The 20578-nt window shown below is 42.1% G+C and overlaps 1 protein-coding gene across 1 annotated transcript in view; it reads left to right on the forward strand.

Annotated features, from left to right (window-relative positions):
• The window catches only part of chn1 (chimerin 1), a 75481-nt gene that overhangs the window by 12978 nt on the left and 41925 nt on the right, over positions 1-20578 (forward strand). Inside the window, exons 4-6 of the mRNA XM_056241883.1 lie at positions 12054-12085; positions 13965-14078; positions 16968-17250. Coding sequence (XP_056097858.1) covers positions 12054-12085; positions 13965-14078; positions 16968-17250 — 429 coding nt within the window. The remainder of the gene's footprint in view (positions 1-12053; positions 12086-13964; positions 14079-16967; positions 17251-20578) is intronic.

Below are 20578 nucleotides of genomic sequence, written 5' to 3' on the forward strand. Positions count from 1 at the left end.
AGCATCTCTGAACACAGAACACACCAAACCTTGAAGCAGAAGAGCATCTCTGAACACACAACACACCAAACCTTGAAGCAGAAGAGCATCTCTGAACACAGAACACACCAAACCTTGAAGCAGAAGAGCATCTCTGAACACACAACACACCAAACCTTGAAGCAGAAGAGCATCTCTGAACACACAACACACCAAACCTTGAAGCAGAAGAGCATCTCTGAACACACAACACAGCAAACCTGGAAGCAGAAGAGCATCTCTGAACACACAACACACCAAACCTTGAAGCAGAAGAGCATCTCTGAACACACAACACACCAAACCTGGAAGCAGAAGAACATCTCTGAACACACAACACATCAAACCTTGAAGCAGAAGAGCATCACTGAACACACAACACACCAAACCTTGAAGCAGAAGAGCATCACTGAACACACACAACACACCAAACCTTGAAGTAGAAGAGCATCTCTGAACACACAACACACCAAACCTGGAAGCAGAAGAGCATCTCTGAACACACAACACACCAAACCTTGAAGCAGAAGAGCATCTCTGAACACACAACACACCAAACCTTGAAGCAGAAGAGCATCTCTGAACACACAACACACCAAACCTTGAAGTAGAAGAGCATCTCTGAACACACAACACACCAAACCTTGAAGCAGAAGAGCATCTCTGAACACACAACACACCAAACCTTGAAGCAGAAGAGCATCTCTGAACACACAACACACCAAACCTTGAAGCAGAAGAGCATCTCTGAACACACAACACACCAAACCTTGAAGCAGAAGAGCATCTCTGAACACACAACACACCAAACCTGGAAGCAGAAGAGCATCTCTGAACACACAACACACCAAACCTTGAAGTAGAAGAGCATCTCTGAACACACAACACACCAAACCTTGAAGCAGAAGAGCATCTCTGAACACACAACACACCAAACCTGGAAGCAGAAGAGCATCTCTGAACACACCAAACCTTGAAGCAGAACAGCATCTCTGAACGCACAACACACCAAACCTTGAAGCAGAAGAGCATCTCTGAACACACAACACACCAAACCTTGAAGCAGAAGAGCATCTCTGAACACACAACACACCAAACCTTGAAGCAGAAGAGCATCTCTGAACACACAACACACCAAACCTTGAAGCAGAAGAGCATCTCTGAACACACAACACGCCAAACCTGGAAGCAGAAGAACATCTCTGAACACACAACACATCAAACCTTGAAGCAGAAGAGCATCTCTGAACACACAACACACCAAACCTTGAAGCAGAAGAGCATCTCTGAACACACAACACATTAAACCTTGAAGCAGAAGAGCATCTTTGAACACACAACACATCAAACCTTGAAGCAGAAGAGCATCTCTGAACACACAACACACCAAACCTTGAAGCAGAAGAGCATCTCTGAACACACAACACATCAAACCTTGAAGCAGAAGAGCATCTCTGAACACACAACACACCAAACCTGGAAGCAGAAGAGCATCTCTGAACACACAACACATCAAACCTTGAAGCAGAAGAGCATCTCTGAACACACAACACACCAAACCTGGAAGCAGAAGAGCATCTCTGAACACACAACACACCAAACCTTGAAGCAGAAGAGCATCTCTGAACACACAACACACCAAACCTTGAAGCAGAAGAGCATCTCTGAACACTCAACACATCAAACCTTGAAGCAGAAGAGCATCTCTGAACACACAACACATCAAACCTTGAAGTAGAAGAGCATCTCTGAACACACAACACACCAAACCTGGAAGCAGAAGAACATCTCTGAACACACAACACATCAAACCTTGAAGCAGAAGAGCATCTCTGAACACACAACACACCAAACCTTGAAGCAGAAGAGCATCTCTGAACACACAACACACCAAACCTTGAAGCAGAAGAGCATCTCTGAACACACAACACACCAAACCTTGAAGCAGAAGAGCATCTCTGAACACACAACACACCAAACCTTGAAGCAGAAGAGCATCTCTGAACACACAACACACCAAACCTGGAAGCAGAAGAGCATCTCTGAACACACAACACACCAAACCTTGAAGCAGAAGAGCATCTCTGAACACACAACACACCAAACCTGGAAGCAGAAGAACATCTCTGAACACACAACACATCAAACCTTGAAGCAGAAGAGCATCACTGAACACACAACACACCAAACCTTGAAGCAGAAGAGCATCTCTGAACACACAACACACCAAACCTTGAAGTAGAAGAGCATCTCTGAACACACAACACACCAAACCTGGAAGCAGAAGAACATCTCTGAACACACAACACATCAAACCTTGAAGCAGAAGAGCATCTCTGAACACACAACACCAAACCTGGAAGCAGAAGAGCATCTCTGAACACACAACACATCAAACCTTGAAGCAGAAGAACATCTCTGAAACACAACACACCAAACCTTGAAGCAGAAGAGCATCTCTGAACACACAACACATCAAACCTTGAAGCAGAAGAACATCTCTGAACACACAACACACCAAACCTTGAAGAAGAAGAGCATCTCTGAACACACAACACACCAAACCTGGAAGCAGAAGAGCATCTGTGAATACACAACACACCACACCTTGAAGCAGAAGAGCATCTCTGAACACACAACACACCAAACCTGGAAGCAGAAGAGCATATCTGAACACAACACACCAAACCTTGAAGCAGAAGAGCATCTCTGAACACACAACACACCAAACCTTGAAGCAGAAGAGCATCTCTGAACACACAACACACCAAACCTTGAAGCAGAAGAGCATCTCTGAACACACAACACACCAAACCTTGAAGCAGAAGAGCATCTCTGAACACACAACACATCCAACCTTGAAGCAGAAGAGCATCTCTGAACACACAAAACACACCAAACCTTGAAGCAGAAGAGCATCTCTGAACACACAACACACCAAATCTGGAAGCAGAAGTGCATCTCTGAACACACAACACACCAAACCTTGAAGCAGAAGAGCATCTCTGAACACACAACACACCAAACCTTGAAGCAGAAGAGCATCTCTGAACACACAACACATCAAACCTTGAAGCAGAAGAGCATCTCTGAACACACAACACACCAAACCTGGAAGCAGAAGAACATCTCTGAACACACAACACATCAAACCTTGAAGCAGAAGAGCATCTCTGAACACACAACACACCAAACCTGGAAGCAGAAGAGCATCTCTGAACACACAACACACCAAACCTTGAAGCAGAAGAGCATCTCTGAACACACAACACACCAAACCTTGAAGCAGAAGAGCATCTCTGAACACTCAACACATCAAACCTTGAAGCAGAAGAGCATCTCTGAACACACAACACATCAAACCTTGAAGTAGAAGAGCATCTCTGAACACACAACACACCAAACCTGGAAGCAGAAGAACATCTCTGAACACACAACACATCAAACCTTGAAGCAGAAGAGCATCTCTGAACACACAACACACCAAACCTTGAAGCAGAAGAGCATCTCTGAACACACAACACACCAAACCTTGAAGCAGAAGAGCATCTCTGAACACACAACACACCAAACCTTGAAGCAGAAGAGCATCTCTGAACACACAACACACCAAACCTTGAAGTAGAAGAGCATCTCTGAACACACAACACACCAAACCTGGAAGCAGAAGAACATCTCTGAACACACAACACATGAAACCTTGAAGCAGAAGAGCATCTCTGAACACACAACACCAAACCTGGAAGCAGAAGAGCATCTCTGAACACACAACACATCAAACCTTGAAGCAGAAGAACATCTCTGAACACACAACACACCAAACCTTGAAGCAGAAGAGCATCTCTGAACACACAACACCAAACCTGGAAGCAGAAGAGCATCTCTGAACACACAACACATCAAACCTTGAAGCAGAAGAGCATCTCTGAACACACAACACACCAAACCTTGAAGCAGAAGAGCATCTCTGAACACACAACACACCAAACCTTGAAGCAGAAGAGCATCTCTGAACACACAACACACCAAACCTTGAAGCAGAAGAGCATCTCTGAACACACAACACATCAAACCTTGAAGTAGAAGAGCATCTCTGAACACACAACACACCAAACCTGGAAGCAGAAGAACATCTCTGAACACACAACACATCAAACCTTGAAGCAGAAGAGCATCTCTGAACACACAACACCAAACCTGGAAGCAGAAGAGCATCTCTGAACACACAACACATCAAACCTTGAAGCAGAAGAACATCTCTGAACACACAACACACCAAACCTTGAAGCAGAAGAGCATCTCTGAACACACAACACCAAACCTGGAAGCAGAAGAGCATCTCTGAACACACAACACATCAAACCTGGAAGCAGAAGCGCATCTCTGAACGCACAACACACCAAACCTGGAAGCAGAAGAGCATCTCTGAACACACAACACACCAAACCTGGAAGCAGAAGAGCATCTGTGAACACACAACACACCAAACCTGGAAGCAGAAGAGCATCTCTGAACGCACAACACACCAAACCTTGAAGCAGAAGAGCATCTCTGAACACACAACACCAAACCTGGAAGCAGAAGAGCATCTCTGAACACACAACACATCAAACCTGGAAGCAGAAGAGCATCTCTGAACACACAACACCAAACCTGGAAGCAGAAGAGCATCTCTGAACACACAACACACCAAACCTGGAAGCAGAAGAGCATCTCTGAACACACAACACATCAAACCTTGAAGCAGAAGAGCATCTCTGAAGACACAACACATCAAACCTTGAAGCAGAAGAGCATCTCTGAACACACAACACATCAAACCTTGAAGCAGAAGAGCATCTCTGAACACACAACACCAAACCTGGAAGCAGAAGAGCATCTCTGAACACACAACACATCAAACCTGGAAGCAGAAGAGCATCTCTGAATGCACAACACACCAAACCTGGAAGCAGAAGAGCATCTCTGAACACACAACACACCAAACCTGGAAGCAGAAGAGCATCTGTGAACACACAACACACCAAACCTGGAAGCAGAAGAGCATCTGTGAACACACAACACACCAAACCTTGAAGCAGAAGAGCATATCTGAACACACAACACACCAAACCTTGAAGCAGAAGAGCATCTCTGAACACACAACACACCAAACCTTGAAGCAGAAGAGCATCTCTGAACACACAACACACCAAACCTTGAAGCAGAAGAGCATCTCTGAACGCACAACACACCAAACCTTGAAGCAGAAGAGCATCTCTGAACACACAACACATCCAACCTTGAAGCAGAAGAGCATCTCTGAACACACAAAACACACCAAACCTTGAAGCAGAAGAGCATCTCTGAACACACAACACACCAAACCTGGAAGCAGAAGAGCATCTCTGAACACACAACACACCAAACCTTGAAGCAGAAGAGCATCTCTGAACACACAACACACCAAACCTTGAAGCAGAAGAGCATCTCTGAACACACAACACACCAAACCTGGAAGCAGAAGAGCATCTCTGAACACACAACACCAAACCTGGAAGCAGAAGAGCATCTCTGAACACACAACACACCAAACCTGGAAGCAGAAGAGCATCTCTGAACACACAACACACCAAACCTGGAAGCAGAAGAGCATCTCTGAACACACAACACATCAAACCTTGAAGCAGAAGAACTTCTCTGAACACACAACACATCAAACCTTGAAGCAGAAGAGCATCTCTGAACACACAACACCAAACCTGGAAGCAGAAGAGCATCTCTGAACACACAACACACCAAACCTTGAAGCAGAAGAGCATCTCTGAACGCACAACACACCAAACCTTGAAGCAGAAGAGCATCTCTGAACGCACAACACACCAAACCTTGAAGCAGAAGAGCATCTCTGAACACACAACACACCAAACCTTGAAGCAGAAGAGCATCTCTGAACGCACAACACACCAAACCTTGAAGCAGAAGAGCATCTCTGAACGCACAACACACCAAACCTGGAAGCAGAAGAGCATCTGTGAACACACAACACACCACACCTTGAAGCAGAAGAGCATCTCTGAACACACAACACACCAAACCTGGAAGCAGAAGAGCATATCTGAACACACAACACACCAAACCTTGAAGCAGAAGAGCATCTCTGAACACACAACACACCAAACCTTGAAGCAGAAGAGCATCTCTGAACACACAACACACCAAACCTTGAAGCAGAAGAGCATCTCTGAACGCACAACACACCAAACCTTGAAGCAGAAGAGCATCTCTGAACACACAACACATCCAACCTTGAAGCAGACGAGCATCTCTGAACACACAAAACACACCAAACCTTGAAGCAGAAGAACATCTCTGAACACACAACACACCAAACCTTGAAGCAGAAGAGCATCTCTGAACACACAACACACCAAACCTGGAAGCAGAAGTGCATCTCTGAACACACAACACACCAAACCTTGAAGCAGAAGAGCATCTCTGAACACACAACACACCAAACCTTGAAGCAGAAGAGCATCTCTGAACACACAACACATCAAACCTTGAAGCAGAAGAGCATCTCTGAACACACAACACACCAAACCTGGAAGCAGAAGAACATCTCTGAACACACAACACATCAAACCTTGAAGCAGAAGAGCATCTCTGAACACACAACACACCAAACCTGGAAGCAGAAGAGCATCTCTGAACACACAACACACCAAACCTTGAAGCAGAAGAGCATCTCTGAACACACAACACACCAAACCTTGAAGCAGAAGAGCATCTCTGAACACACAACACACCAAACCTGGAAGCAGAAGAGCATCTCTGAACACACAACACCAAACCTGGAAGCAGAAGAGCATCTCTGAACGCACAACACACCAAACCTTGAAGCAGAAGAGCATCTCTGAACACACAACACATCCAACCTTGAAGCAGAAGAGCATCTCTGAACACACAAAACACACCAAACCTTGAAGCAGAAGAGCATCTCTGAACACACAACACACCAAACCTGGAAGCAGAAGAGCATCTCTGAACACACAACACACCAAACCTTGAAGCAGAAGAGCATCTCTGAACACACAACACACCAAACCTTGAAGCAGAAGAGCATCTCTGAACACACAACACACCAAACCTGGAAGCAGAAGAGCATCTCTGAACACACAACACACCAAACCTGGAAGCAGAAGAGCATCTGTGAACACACAACACACCAAACCTGGAAGCAGAAGAGCATATCTGAACACACAACACACCAAACCTTGAAGCAGAAGAGCATCTCTGAACACACAACACACCAAACCTTGAAGTAGAAGAGCATCTCTGAACACACAACACATCAAACCTTGAAGCAGAAGAGCATCTCTGAACACACAACACACCAAACCTGGAAGCAGAAGAGCATCTCTGAACACACAACACACCAAACCTGGAAGCAGAAGAGCATCTCTGAACACACAACACACCAAACCTTGAAGCAGAAGAGCATCTCTGAACACACAACACACCAAACCTTGAAGCAGAAGAGCATCTCTGAACACACAACACACCAAACCTTGAAGCAGAAGAGCATCTCTGAACGCACAACACACCAAACCTTGAAGCAGAAGAGCATCTCTGAACACACAACACACCAAACCTGGAAGCAGAAGAGCATCTCTGAACACACAACACACCAAACCTTGAAGCAGAAGAGCATCTCTGAACACACAACACACCAAACCTGGAAGCAGAAGAGCATCTCTGAACACACAAAACACACCAAACCTTGAAGCAGAAGAGCATCTCTGAACACACAACACACCAAACCTTGAAGCAGAAGAGCATCTCTGAACACACAACACACCAAACCTTGAAGCAGAAGAGCATCTCTGAACACACAACACACCAAACCTGGAAGCAGAAGAGCATCTCTGAACACACAACACACCAAACCTTGAAGCAGAAGAGCATCTCTGAACACACAACACACCAAACCTGGAAGCAGAAGAGCATCTCTGAACACACAAAACACACCAAACCTTGAAGCAGAAGAACATCTCTGAACACACAAAACACACCAAACCTTGAAGCAGAAGAGCATCTCTGAACGCACAACACACCAAACCTTGAAGCAGAAGAGCATCTCTGAACACACAACACACCAAACCTGGAAGCAGAAGAGCATCTCTGAACACACAACACACCAAACCTTGAAGCAGAAGAGCATCTCTGAACACACAACACACCAAACCTGGAAGCAGAAGAGCATCTCTGAACACACAAAACACACCAAACCTTGAAGCAGAAGAGCATCTCAGTCCAGTAGACTGTAGACCTTGTTGAATCTGTGCCATGAAGATCTAAGGCAGTTCTGAAGACAAACGGGGGTCCAACTCTGTACAAACATGGTACCTAATAAAGTGGCCGGTGAGTGTATGTAAAAAGTAGGAACCATTTATGCTTTAGTTTATCTCTGGGTTTTTTTTAGTGAAGATTACATGATTTTGGTTTCTATGTGAATCAGAACCACAGGTTATGTAAGAGTTAAAGAAAAGAGCCGTCCTCCTCACAGGTGCTGTGGTCGTGTTGCTTTCATTCATTCTGTGTGTGTCCGAACCGTGAAGGGTTTGGTTTTCCTCCATTACCAGATTTCATTCGCACTGCAGATCCAGTTTGTCCTTTCTTGCTGTAATTGAATTATGTATTGCGACAAGATTCAGCTCAATCCTGATTGAGGCTTCATAGATTTATCACGGTGACCATATTGCTTCTAATATTAGTGTTTTTGTTTTCTTCTTGTAATTATCTCATTGGCCAGATAATTGCTTGAATAAACGAGTTGTCTAATTCATCCGGTAATTAGTGTGCTAGTCTAGATATGAGAGATCTTTTAATCCTCAATTGTCCTGAACAATTTATACTGCATGTTCAAATTTGCAACCTCAACATAGTCCAGTCCACTGATTTTGAGCGCATGTTGTGAGGAAGCCGAGTGTGTGATTTTAACTCCGATGACCTCAGCTGTGTGTTGTAGATCTGTGTGAATGATTAGTGTTGTGCTTGAGGAGCTCAGTGTGTCTCTCTCAGTGCTGGTGTGTGTTCCTGCAGAGATTTCTGTTCATTACGAGCCGTCTGTGTCCGCTCGTCTCTCACACCACTCGCCAAATCAAAGAGCTACATCTGACATGAGGGCTTTCCTTTGGTGTTATCGTGAGCGTGTGTTCATGTGTGACGGACGGAAGAACCAGACATTCGTTCCCTGTGTGTGTGAGTCTTGTGTAATTCTCTCAGAGGAGATTCATCCCTTACCTATACAAGGCGTTTATTATGGCATTTATGTGTAACTTTTGAACAAAAATACTTGCGCACTTAAAACCTAGATCATTTGTAATGCGTTTTAAAGCTAACGTGTGTTGATAAAGCCCTTTCTTCTAGTTCTACCTCAGCTTTATATGTGCAGTCATCGCATCAGTGAGGCGTTTGTTGACTGACATCTGAAAAAAAAGCTTTATTCCAGCGATTTAGCAAAAAAGAAGCACATATCATTATCATGTACATGCAAACATGGTTTTTCTTATGCCGTTTAGGGCTTTAACACACTGCCTGTCATTGATGTTTGAGCAGTTCAGCATGTCAACATCTGGCTCAGATTGGGCTGTCAATGGTGATTCATGCATGCTAAATGCTAAATGTTTGGTGTAGCATTAGCTGCAGGGCTATAGGCGCAAACACTGTTTTTACATGTTTGATTCTGGCTGAAATCTACCAATTTTCATAATCCAAAGGACCAAAAAAAAAATCTATTTAGTAGAACGTGAACTGATGAATTGTGCACATTAAGAGCAGGAAAATGTATTCAAGTAAATGTGCTGTTTTTCCTGATTTCTAAAGAGGGAAAGACACAAATGTAATGGAATTAGCATTATAAATGAGGTGAGAAATGAAACAATTGGCTCATTTTTCCATTGTCATCTGCTCATTGCTGATATTAGTGTTTAAGGATGCTGATAGAGAAACCCAGACAGAAATCAGACGCTCCCATTCTTCATGCAGAAAATACTGCGCACTCAGCAGTCTGCACACACACACACACCACCACACACACATACAGACACACGCACGGGCGCACATACACAGTCACGCGCACACACAGTCACGCACACACACAGACACACACGCACGCACACACACTGGCTTCCAGTGATTGATCAGCTCTATAGTGTTGCTGATTCCCATCATTAGCTGGCTTTATTACCCTGTCGGTCATCTCACCTACAACCCGCTTCACACACACATAAACACACAACCCTGCTTTACAAAACACTTCTGCCTTTATTCTCATCAGGAAACGATGTTATTCCATCCCACATCCCATTTACCCAGAAACGTTCAGTCATTCACCGACTGACAGTTTCATTACATGTTAAAGCTGAACTGGTTTGGTTTTGGTTTATTCCTCTCGGATGTTTATATTTCAGGTGTGTTGTTCATGCTTTCTTGTAATCTGCCTTTCGCATTGTGTAGCACCTTTTATTTTTCTAAAAGTTCATATATATATATTTTCCTCGGACCTTGTGAAGCTTCTCACACAGAACACTGTTCTTCTGCCCTGCGTTTAAGACGTGTGTGAGAGAAACGGAGAGAGAGAGAGAGAGAGAGAGAGACTGGGGGAAGGGGGAGGATTGGATTCTCTCTGTCTCTGGAAGCGCGAGGCTCATCTGTATGGAGGGTGTTGTGCTCATTTATTTGTGTTTTGGCTGATTATAGATGCCGTTGTTGGATCAAGGGTTAAATGTCACCAACGAACATTTGTAGAAAACACACACGGCACTAAAATACTACAGTAAACATTCGTTTAACAACATAAGATGTAACATAAAACCCTGATGTATGATTAGAAAAAAGGAAGAAATCAATGAAAAAGCATTCTGGGAATGTCAATTTACAATTTTGCACTATAAATAAGATGACTTGTTCTTTCTTTAAAAAAAAAAAAAGTTTTACTGCAAAATTGCATGAAATGTCCCATTTACTTTTAACCAATTAACTGTTTTTTACTGTAGCGTTTTTTACAGTCTTTTTCCATTAATATTACGACGGTCATGAGTAAAGCCGTGTGTCCTGATAGATTTCAAAGTAATGAGCATAAAAAATGCATGTTTGAAAGAACATATAGTGATTAAAAATGAATAAATCTTAAATATGCATTTTCTTCATTACTAAATCAATCTGAATAAAATCCAGATTAGCAGCATTTTTTACAGTATATGGCTGTCTGAAATACTGTCCAGGTGTGGTATTCTGTCAAATATCTTTGTGTGCGATATTAAAATGATGTATGTTTGGTAATGAGGGATTGCTGGTTGACAGTAATTCAGAGAAAGTCAGTAAAATGACCCTGTCAGCCTCAGTATTGGGACAGAAGGTCTGCACTGGTATGATGTTGCTGGTGTTTTCATAAGTTTTATAAATTGTTCCTTGAATTATACACACATTTCAAAGATCTCATAATTAACCCACGGGCCATCTGAGCAGAATTCACACTCTTTTGCTATTATTATGACATCCCATTAAATACAAATAAAGGCCTATATATAATTCATAGAATAAGATGAAGTTTTGACTGCAGTTTCTTTATTTGATTTTCCTGTGAATTATTCAATTAAATAGTCACGACTCACAATGCATAAATTTACATAGAATATTGGATTTCGTATTTTAGATTCATGGCACCTTTTGCATAGACATAAATTATTAAAAATGATATCTGCTGTATTTTACATATTCTGCGAAAGCGGCTGGGATAAGTTTACCCTAGAGGGCTTTTGCCCCTGGACGGGGGTCAACTTACCCCAGTAGTGGAGCGAGATGCCCCTGTTTATGCCCACTTCTTCCCTATATACCACGATATTTCAAATGATGGAAATCTCTTAATAAACTCTCTTATAATACTTAAGACTACACTGTTCTCCAAGTCTGTGTGTGTTCCTGAGTAATAGTGAAGTATTTTGATAAAATTGATAACTTTTAGTAATGATATCTCTCTTATGACTTTGCAGGTGGAGAATCGGCCCAAATACTACGGAAGAGAGTGAGTTTCATTACACGCATTACTGAACCAGTTCAGATTCTACTGTACATGAATCCACAGTTGATCGATATCCTATTTAAAGGCACAGTAAGCAATTTCTGAGAAACGCTGTTTACAGTGGATCAGAACGAGCAGCACAACACTCTTGTAGCCTATCAGCACTGGGGGGCGTGTCTGCTCGTAATGGGGGAGGAGAGAGTGCCAATCAGCACTGGGGGGTGTGTCTGCTCGTGATGGGGGAGGAGAGAGTGCCAATCAGCACTGGGGGGCGTGTCTGCTCGTTATGGGGGAGGAGAGAGTGCCAATCAGCACTGGGGGGCGTGTCTGCTCGTAATGGGGGAGGAGAGAGTGCCAATCAGCACTGGGGGGCGTGTCTGCTCGTGATGGGGGAGGAGAGAGTGCCAATCAGCACTGGGGGGCGTGTCTGCTCGTTATGGGGGAGGAGAGAGTGCCAATCAGCACTGGGGGGCGTGTCTGCTCGTGATGGGGGAGGAGAGAGTGAGCCAATCAGGAGTAATGGGTGTGTCCACTCATGATGGGGGAGTCAGCCAATCAGCACTGGGGGGCGTGTCCACTCATGATGGGGGAGGAGAGAGAGTGAGCCAATCAGCAGTAGGGGGTGTGTCCACTCATGATGGGGGAGGAGAGAGTGAGCCAATCAGCAGTAGGGGTGTGTCCACTCATGATGGGGGAGGAGAGAGTGAGCCAATCAGCAGTAGGGGCGTGTCCACTCATGATGGGGGAGGAGAGAGAGTGAGCCAATCAGCAGTAGGGGGTGTGTCCACTCATGATGGTAGAGGAGAGATTGAGCCAATTAGCAGTAGGGGCGTGTCCACTCATGATGGGGGAGGAGAGATTGAGCCAATTAGCAGTAGGGGCGTGTCCACTCATGAAGGGGGAGGAGAGATTGAGCCAATTAGCAGTAGGGGGCGTGTCTACTCGTGATGGGGGAGGAGAGAAAGTGAGCCAATCAGCAGTAGGGGGCGTGTCCACTCATGATGGGGGAGGAGAGATTGAGCTTATTAGCAGTAGGGGCGTGTCCACTCATGATGGGGGAGGAGAGAGTGAGCCAATCAGGAGTAATGGGTGTGTCCACTCATGATGGGGGAGGAGTCAGCCAATCAGCAGTAATGGGCGTGTCCACTCATGATGGGGGAGGAGAGAGTGAGCCAATCAGCAGTAATGGGCGTGTCCACTCATGAAGGGGGAGGAGAGAGTGAGCCAATCAGCAGTAATGGGCGTGTCCACTCATGATGGGGGAGGAGAGAGTGAGCCAATCAGCAGTAATGGGCGTGTCCACTCATGATGGGGGAGGAGAGATTGAGCCTATTAGCAGTAATGGGCGTGTCCACTCATGATGGGGGAGGAGAGATTGAGCCTATTAGCAGTAGGGGCGTGTCCACTCATGATGGGGGAAGAGAGAGTGAGCCAATCAGGAGTAATGGGTGTGTCCACTCATGATGGGGGAGGAGTCAGCCAATCAGCAGTAATGGGTGTGTCCACTCATGATCGGGGAGGAGAGAGTGAGCCAATCAGCAGTAATGGGTGTGTCCACTCATGATCGGGGAGGAGAGAGTGAGCCAATCAGCAATAATGTGCGTGTCCACTCATAAAGGGGGAGGAGATAGAGAGCAAGAGGGAGATTTGAAGAAAGATTGTTTAAAGAGAGATGGCTGAGTTCAATAGAAATGCATTGATTTGAAAATAAATTTTTGTAACATTTACTGTCACTTATTATCAATGTAATACATCCTTGCTAAATAAAATATGAATTCATAAAACTTTTGAACAGTAGTGTATTTTTCCTATTTAAAAGCAAATTTGGTTTGAGCTCGAATGTGCTATTGTATTAATATTCTCTGTCTGGTTTGCTGTGAAGGTATCATGGGATGATCTCCAGAGAGGAAGCTGACCAACTGCTCAGTGTGGCCGAAGGAAGTTATCTGATCCGAGAGAGCCAGAGACAGCCGGGCACATACACTTTAGCTCTGCGGTACGCCAACCTTCAACTTTGACCCTTGACCCATCCGTCTCGAACCTAGATCTTCTCTCTTTCTCCAGTCTAGCTCCCGTGTCTTGGCCCATGTGTGTTTGTCTTATTTTAGCTCTGGCTGATGTGAGATCAGTGTAGTTAAATCATCAGTCTTAATGTGTATTAGCTATTCACAGAACAAATTCACCTAGTTCACCCTAAAAGTTTTATTCTGTCATCATTTACTCGCCCTCGTGTCGTTCCAAACCCGTAAGATCTTCGTTCATCTTCGGAACACCAATGAAGATCTTTTTGATGATATCCGAGAGCTTTCTGTCCTTCCATAGAGATCCAATGCAACTTCCACTTTCAAGCCCCAGAAAGATAGTAAAGACATCATTAAAGTAATCCATGAGACTCCAGTGGTTTAACCTCAGTTTTATAAAGCGACACGAGTGCTTTGTTTACACAAAAAATACATAATTTACCTGCTGAACTTTCTATTCATTAAAGAAACCTGAAAAAAGTATCACAGTTTCCACAGAAATATGAAGCAGTTTTCAACATTGATAAGATTCATAATCATATTAGAGTGATTTCTGAAGGATCATGTGACACTGAAGACTGGAGTAATGATGCTGAAAATTCAGCTTTGATCACAGGAATGAATTGTATTTTACTATATATTCACATAGAAAAGACTTATTTTATATTATAATCATATTTCACAATATGTGATCAAATAAATGCAGCCTTGGTGAGCAGAAGAGACTTTTTTCAAAAACATTTTTGATTGGTATAGGTTAGGGTTTCAACAACTAATCGATAAAATCGATTATTATCGATAATGAAAATAATTGACAACGAATTCGATGATCGATGAGTCACGTTTGGGCGCTGTGCTTGGAAACCATCAGCCAGTCACGTCGCTTTACAGTAGTGAATAACCCATTTCTAACGTCAATTTTTTTAAGTAATGTTTAGATTTTTGATCCGATTAATCAAAAAAAATCAACAGATTAATTATCAAAATAATCGTTAGTTGCAGCCCTAGTATAGGTTATGTAAATGTGAGAATTTTACTCTAAAATGTTAGAGGACTTTTGTTGTTGTTGTGAGTGTGTAAATGTGTGTGTGTTTGTGTACAGGTTTGGCGATACTTGTGAGGGCCAAATGTCCTCACTTATATACTGAAATATCATGACAACCCTGACTAGTGAGGACATGCTATTACTAGTCCTTATTAGTTATAAAAAACATATAAATCGTAAAAAAAAAAAAAAAATGTAATCTAGTGTTTTGCACATGTTTCTGTAATGGATAGGTCTAGGGGTTAAGCCACTAACCTGATATTGAATCAATGGAAGTCTTTGCAATGTCCTCCTCAAATATAGTGAAAAAAGTGTGTGTGTGTGTGCGCATGCATGCGTGCCGCGCTAGACACAAAAAGTCTAGAGATAATCCCTTTAATCTGCTCACTTGAGCAGACGGACACACACTGCTACACGCTGCATGCGGCTGCTTTCCAGTCCAAACACACACACACACTCTCGCTCTCTCATGCGCTCTTCCTCAGGCATGTGATTCCTCAGAGAAAGCATCTGTTGTGTCCTGTGCGCAAAAGCTTTAACATCAAAGAGCTCTGTTGCCATCAGGCTTTAATGACATGAGCCTTTGTGCATATGTTTGTGTGTGTATCTGTGTGTGTGTGTGTGGTGCGTCTGTTTCCATGCGTGAGTCAAGAAGCCATACAAACCTCTAACTGTGTGTTTCTGATATGAACCTTGTTGTGAGTATCTGTAAGTGTTTCCAGCTCCGCCTGTGTGCATCTGATTTTGGGCGTGTGTGTGTGTGTGTGTGTGTGTCTCTCTGTGGGAACTCAAACAGGAAGCTCATGCATTATAAAACCTCAGCTGTCCTGTCATTTCCAGTGGCTCATAACAGCATTACCATCTCTGATCATGTTACAATCAATACATTGGCAACCCTCAGTTTTCAAATACTGTTTGATTCAAATATTTAAACTAATAGGAAATTTTCTAAGACAATGTTAATGTTGATTTTGTTGTGTGATAATCATACAGTATGTATCAATGCATGAATGTGTCTGAGATGTGTGTTTATTCCAGTCTCTTGTACTGGGCTGTTTTGGTTTTGAAGTGGCTTATTCTTATGCTGTTGACATTGAAAGTGATGCATGTGTTTCGGTTAAAGTCGTCAGTTAATTCCTTGATTGTTATTTTATGTGAACGTAGCTAAGATGCTAAAAAACACTTATCATGAGCTGAATGTGTGTGAATGAGCACAGTAGCCGGCTAGCCGCGTTTCCATTACATATTTGCGCAAAACGTTTGCGATATTTTCTAAATGTCGATAAAAAACTATTGCGAAATGACGTTGTTTCCATTACCCGATGTTATGCGACTAAAATGCGTGTAAATCACCTGTAAATGCGATCACCTGTTTTACGAAATATTCGTTTTTTCGAATTGCCTGAAAAACCAGGTTTGTTGTTTGTTGCAAAGTCTATAGATACGTTTTGGGTTAAAATATAATGATAAACATGTGGAATAGACATTTAAGTGTGTGTGTGTGTGTGTGTGTGTGTGTGTGTGTGTGTGTGTGTGTGTGTGTGTGTGTGTGTGTGTGTGTGTGTGTGTGTGTGTGTGTGTGTGTGTGTGTGTGTGTGTGTGTGTGTGTGTGTGTGTGTGGAAGAAGAGTATCCGGTCTTTGTATTGATCAACACATGAGCTCTTCGCACTCATAACTACAAGTACAGGAAGCTGATACAACCATAGATGTTCAGTGTGTGTGTGTGTGTGTGTGTCCATGTTCATTCATCATTCCTCTCTGGATCTTCTCACAGCTGTGTGTTACAGCACACACTCATTTCCTCATTCTCTCTTTCAGCTTTGGGAATCAGACCCGAAACTTCCGTCTCTTTTACGATGGGAAGCATTTTGTGGGGGAGAAACGCTTCGAGTCGATCCACGACCTGGTGACGGACGGTCTGATCACGCTGTACATCGAGACCAAAGCAGCCGAATACATATCTAAGATGACCATCAACCCCATCTACGAGCACGTGGGCTACACCACCCTGAACCGCGAGCCGGCGCTGAAGAAAGCGCTGCCCGTCTGCAGAGACATTCCCGACGGGAAAGACACACCCGGAGACGAGCTGGAGGAGAGGGTGAGATTGCAATTACCCAGCATGCCTCTGTGTGTTTGTGTGCTCTTCTATAGGCTACAGTCAACTGTGATGAGTTTTCATGAGTTTTGCCTTCAGGTGACCTCAAGTCTCAACCATATGTACTGCTAGGGTGAAGAGTTCAGTTATAGCATTTATGAATATGAATTCTGGGGGGAATTATGATCCCTCAGTGCCACCTTGGTCTTGTGCACCTCACTGCCTCCGAACGTAACTCTTAGTTTGCTTGTATTTGTTGTTTTCCGAATGTTTAGGTTTGTTTAGTTTTTTTGGCTGTAAAGGTCGTTTGCATCTGCAGTCCCTGGCCAGGATGAGGTTATGTAAACGTACATACAAACAAATTAAAATAAGACATTACAATTTACACAAAAAAAGTACATACTAGGTCTGTGCAACGATTAATCGAATCCAAAATAAAAGTTTGTATTTACATAATGTATATGTGTGTGTATTGTGTATAATTAGTTTGTATATTTAAATACACAAACATGCATGTATATATTTAATAAAAATGTGTTATTTATATATAAAATATTTATATTTATATTTAATATAAATGATACAGCATAAAAATGCAAATGTATTTCAAAAATATACATGCATGTGTGTGTATTTATATATACAAAATAATCATACACAGTACACACACATATACATTATGTAAACACAAACTTTTATTTTGGATGCGATTAATCGTTGCACAGCCCTAGCCATATTTCACATTATATATTCCATATAAAAGTCCAGATCAGTGAAAAAAGCATATCCTGTAGGAAAATGTTGTGGTTTGTGGTTGTGCTCTGCTCTTTTTGACTTGATTTGGGTTTTTTTTAACTAAACTTGAGCTATATTTTATTATGCTGAAGGACAGCATTAATATTTTACTATTAGTCCAACTATAGTCAAAATAATCTCCCTGTTTTATATAACAGTCATCTACATTACATATGATTAATCAATAGTAGTTAACCACATTTAGGCCATCTATGTGGGCAATATTATATTTTAGATGTTATGCTTAAGGCCTATTTAAACTTTTACTGTTGAAAAGTTTGAGGGCAGGACGATTTTAAAAAAAAAGAAATACATTTTTATTTAGCAAGGATGCATTAAATGGATCATTCGAAATTGACAGTAAGCACATTTATAATGTTAAAAAAGATTTTTATTTAAAAAAAATGCTTATTCTTTAAAGAATCCCGAAAAAAGGATCACGGTTTCCACAACAATATTAAGCAGCACAATCATCGTTTTTGCCATCACAGTAATAAATTACATTTTAATATTTCATAATATCACTGTTTTTACTGAATTTTTCATCAAATAAATGCAGCCTTTGTGAGCAGAAGAGACTTTTATATTATGATATACCGATATTTATCAACTGTGATTATTTATTAACTCTTTCCCCGCCAGCGGTTTGAAAAAAGTTGCCAGCATTTTTGATAATTTTCAATGTCATGGCCCCCAATATATCAAAATAAACATCTCCTTTAAAATAAAAATAACAAAAACGTCTTATTCTACTGTCATGCATTCATTTTTTTATCAACACTGGAATGTGGGTAAGTTTCCTAAAAAAAGCATCACTTTGAACAAAAAGCTGAGAAAAAATTGTGTTTTTGACAAAGACTACAAAGTGCATAAGCAATGCTTTCATCGCTTGTTTCTGCTTCTCCTGTTTTGATCAGGAGATTCTGTCACAGTGAGAACGATCTGTCAATGGCGGGGAAAGAGTTAAAAGTGAAACGTTGCTGACTAAATAAACTAAATTAAACATCTGTTGCACTGTATTACACTTCTGGGTTCATTGGTGAATTTTTTTTTTTTTTTTGGACAAGTTCTGATGAAAAATTAGCCATCTGCATTAGTTTTGCCATAAAATAAATAAATAAAGATGAGGTTAATTGCATCACTTTTTTGTTGCTTGTGATCTGTGATCCTGAAATATTTCATTTTTAGGGAAATAAAAGGAAACAAGCCTGTGATTCTGTATGCGATGCTGTTCATATGTAGAGGATATTTACCTTGTGTTACTTTTAATATTTGGTGTAGTTGATATCATTAACATCTTGTGTGTTTGTTTTACTCGGATGCGAGTGATGCAAGAACTGTTGTCATGGCGACAGTGTCCATATAAAAGACAGAATGGCCAAAAGCAAAGTTAAGTATTAAAAATAAATCTGTACTTAAAGGAGAATTTGCGCTACCAGTTTGAGAACAATCATGAATCTTTCCGAAATGTCAGACTTTCAGCAGGTGTGTGTGTGTGTGTGTGTGTGTGTGTGTGTGTGTGTGTGTGTGTGGATTGTCCTGCTGTACAGATGTGATTGATGTTGAGTTAATGAGCAGCTGACAGATGCACACAGTCAATGTATCTCCACATTAATTCATGCATGTAATCAGATAATCAGTGCTGATTTAAACGTGCAGTAATTACTCCTCGCCGAGGCTCAATCTGTTCACAAACAATGGCTGGAAAAGGCATTTTCAAGGGTATAAATATTATGATGAAATATGATTGTTTTCTGAATTTCCCTGCGCAGTGTGGCTCTGTCTGCTCAGTGTAAGCATATCCAGAGCCGGAAGGAGACACACACATCTGCAGCAGATCTAATATCAGGGGTGTGTTGCAGTGACACACACTGAGATCCTGTTGTGCTCAAAGCAGTAGATCAGCAGCAACACACTGTCTTTGGTAATAATACGTCAGCTCAGTTCATCTGTTTGGATCTTTACTGAGTCCTATTTTTACCCACAAGTGTTGTCGTTCATAACCGAATAATCATAAGCTGAAACCGTTATCAGAGTATCTCCATATCAGCTGATGTCCTGGTTCCTCATGGGGGCCTGTGGCGGTTCAGGCAAGAGAGACGCTGTGTCTGGGTTGCTTTAGGACATTAAGAGTGTGTTTCATGGACACTTATGTAAGTCTGGGTTATTCTGTTGGATGCACTTACATACTAAGCAATTTTTTTATCCATTGCATTTGCAAGTCTCATCTGTTATCAGTTTTAGGCTGAATTGTAACCACTGTGTTTGAAGCAGTCATTGCACACATGTTTTTATCCCTCTTTTCCATCTGACTCTTAATCACAAAGTAAGCCGAAGTTTTTACGCCAATGTACAGTGCATGCAACTGCAGTTTAAACGAGTAGAAGTACACTGTAAAAAAATTATTGTGATTTTAACGGTAAAAGATTGTTACTTGGTTAAAAGAAAGTTTCCGAACTACACTGAACAAAATTATAAACGCAACACTTTTGTTTTTGTCCCCATTTTTCATGAGCTGAACTCAAAGATTTAAGAC

The sequence above is a fragment of the Rhinichthys klamathensis genome, unplaced genomic scaffold, assembly GCF_029890125.1.
Source record: "Rhinichthys klamathensis goyatoka isolate OS25496 unplaced genomic scaffold, OSU_Roscu_1.1 h1tg000680l_1, whole genome shotgun sequence".
NCBI lineage: Eukaryota > Metazoa > Chordata > Actinopteri > Cypriniformes > Leuciscidae > Rhinichthys > Rhinichthys klamathensis.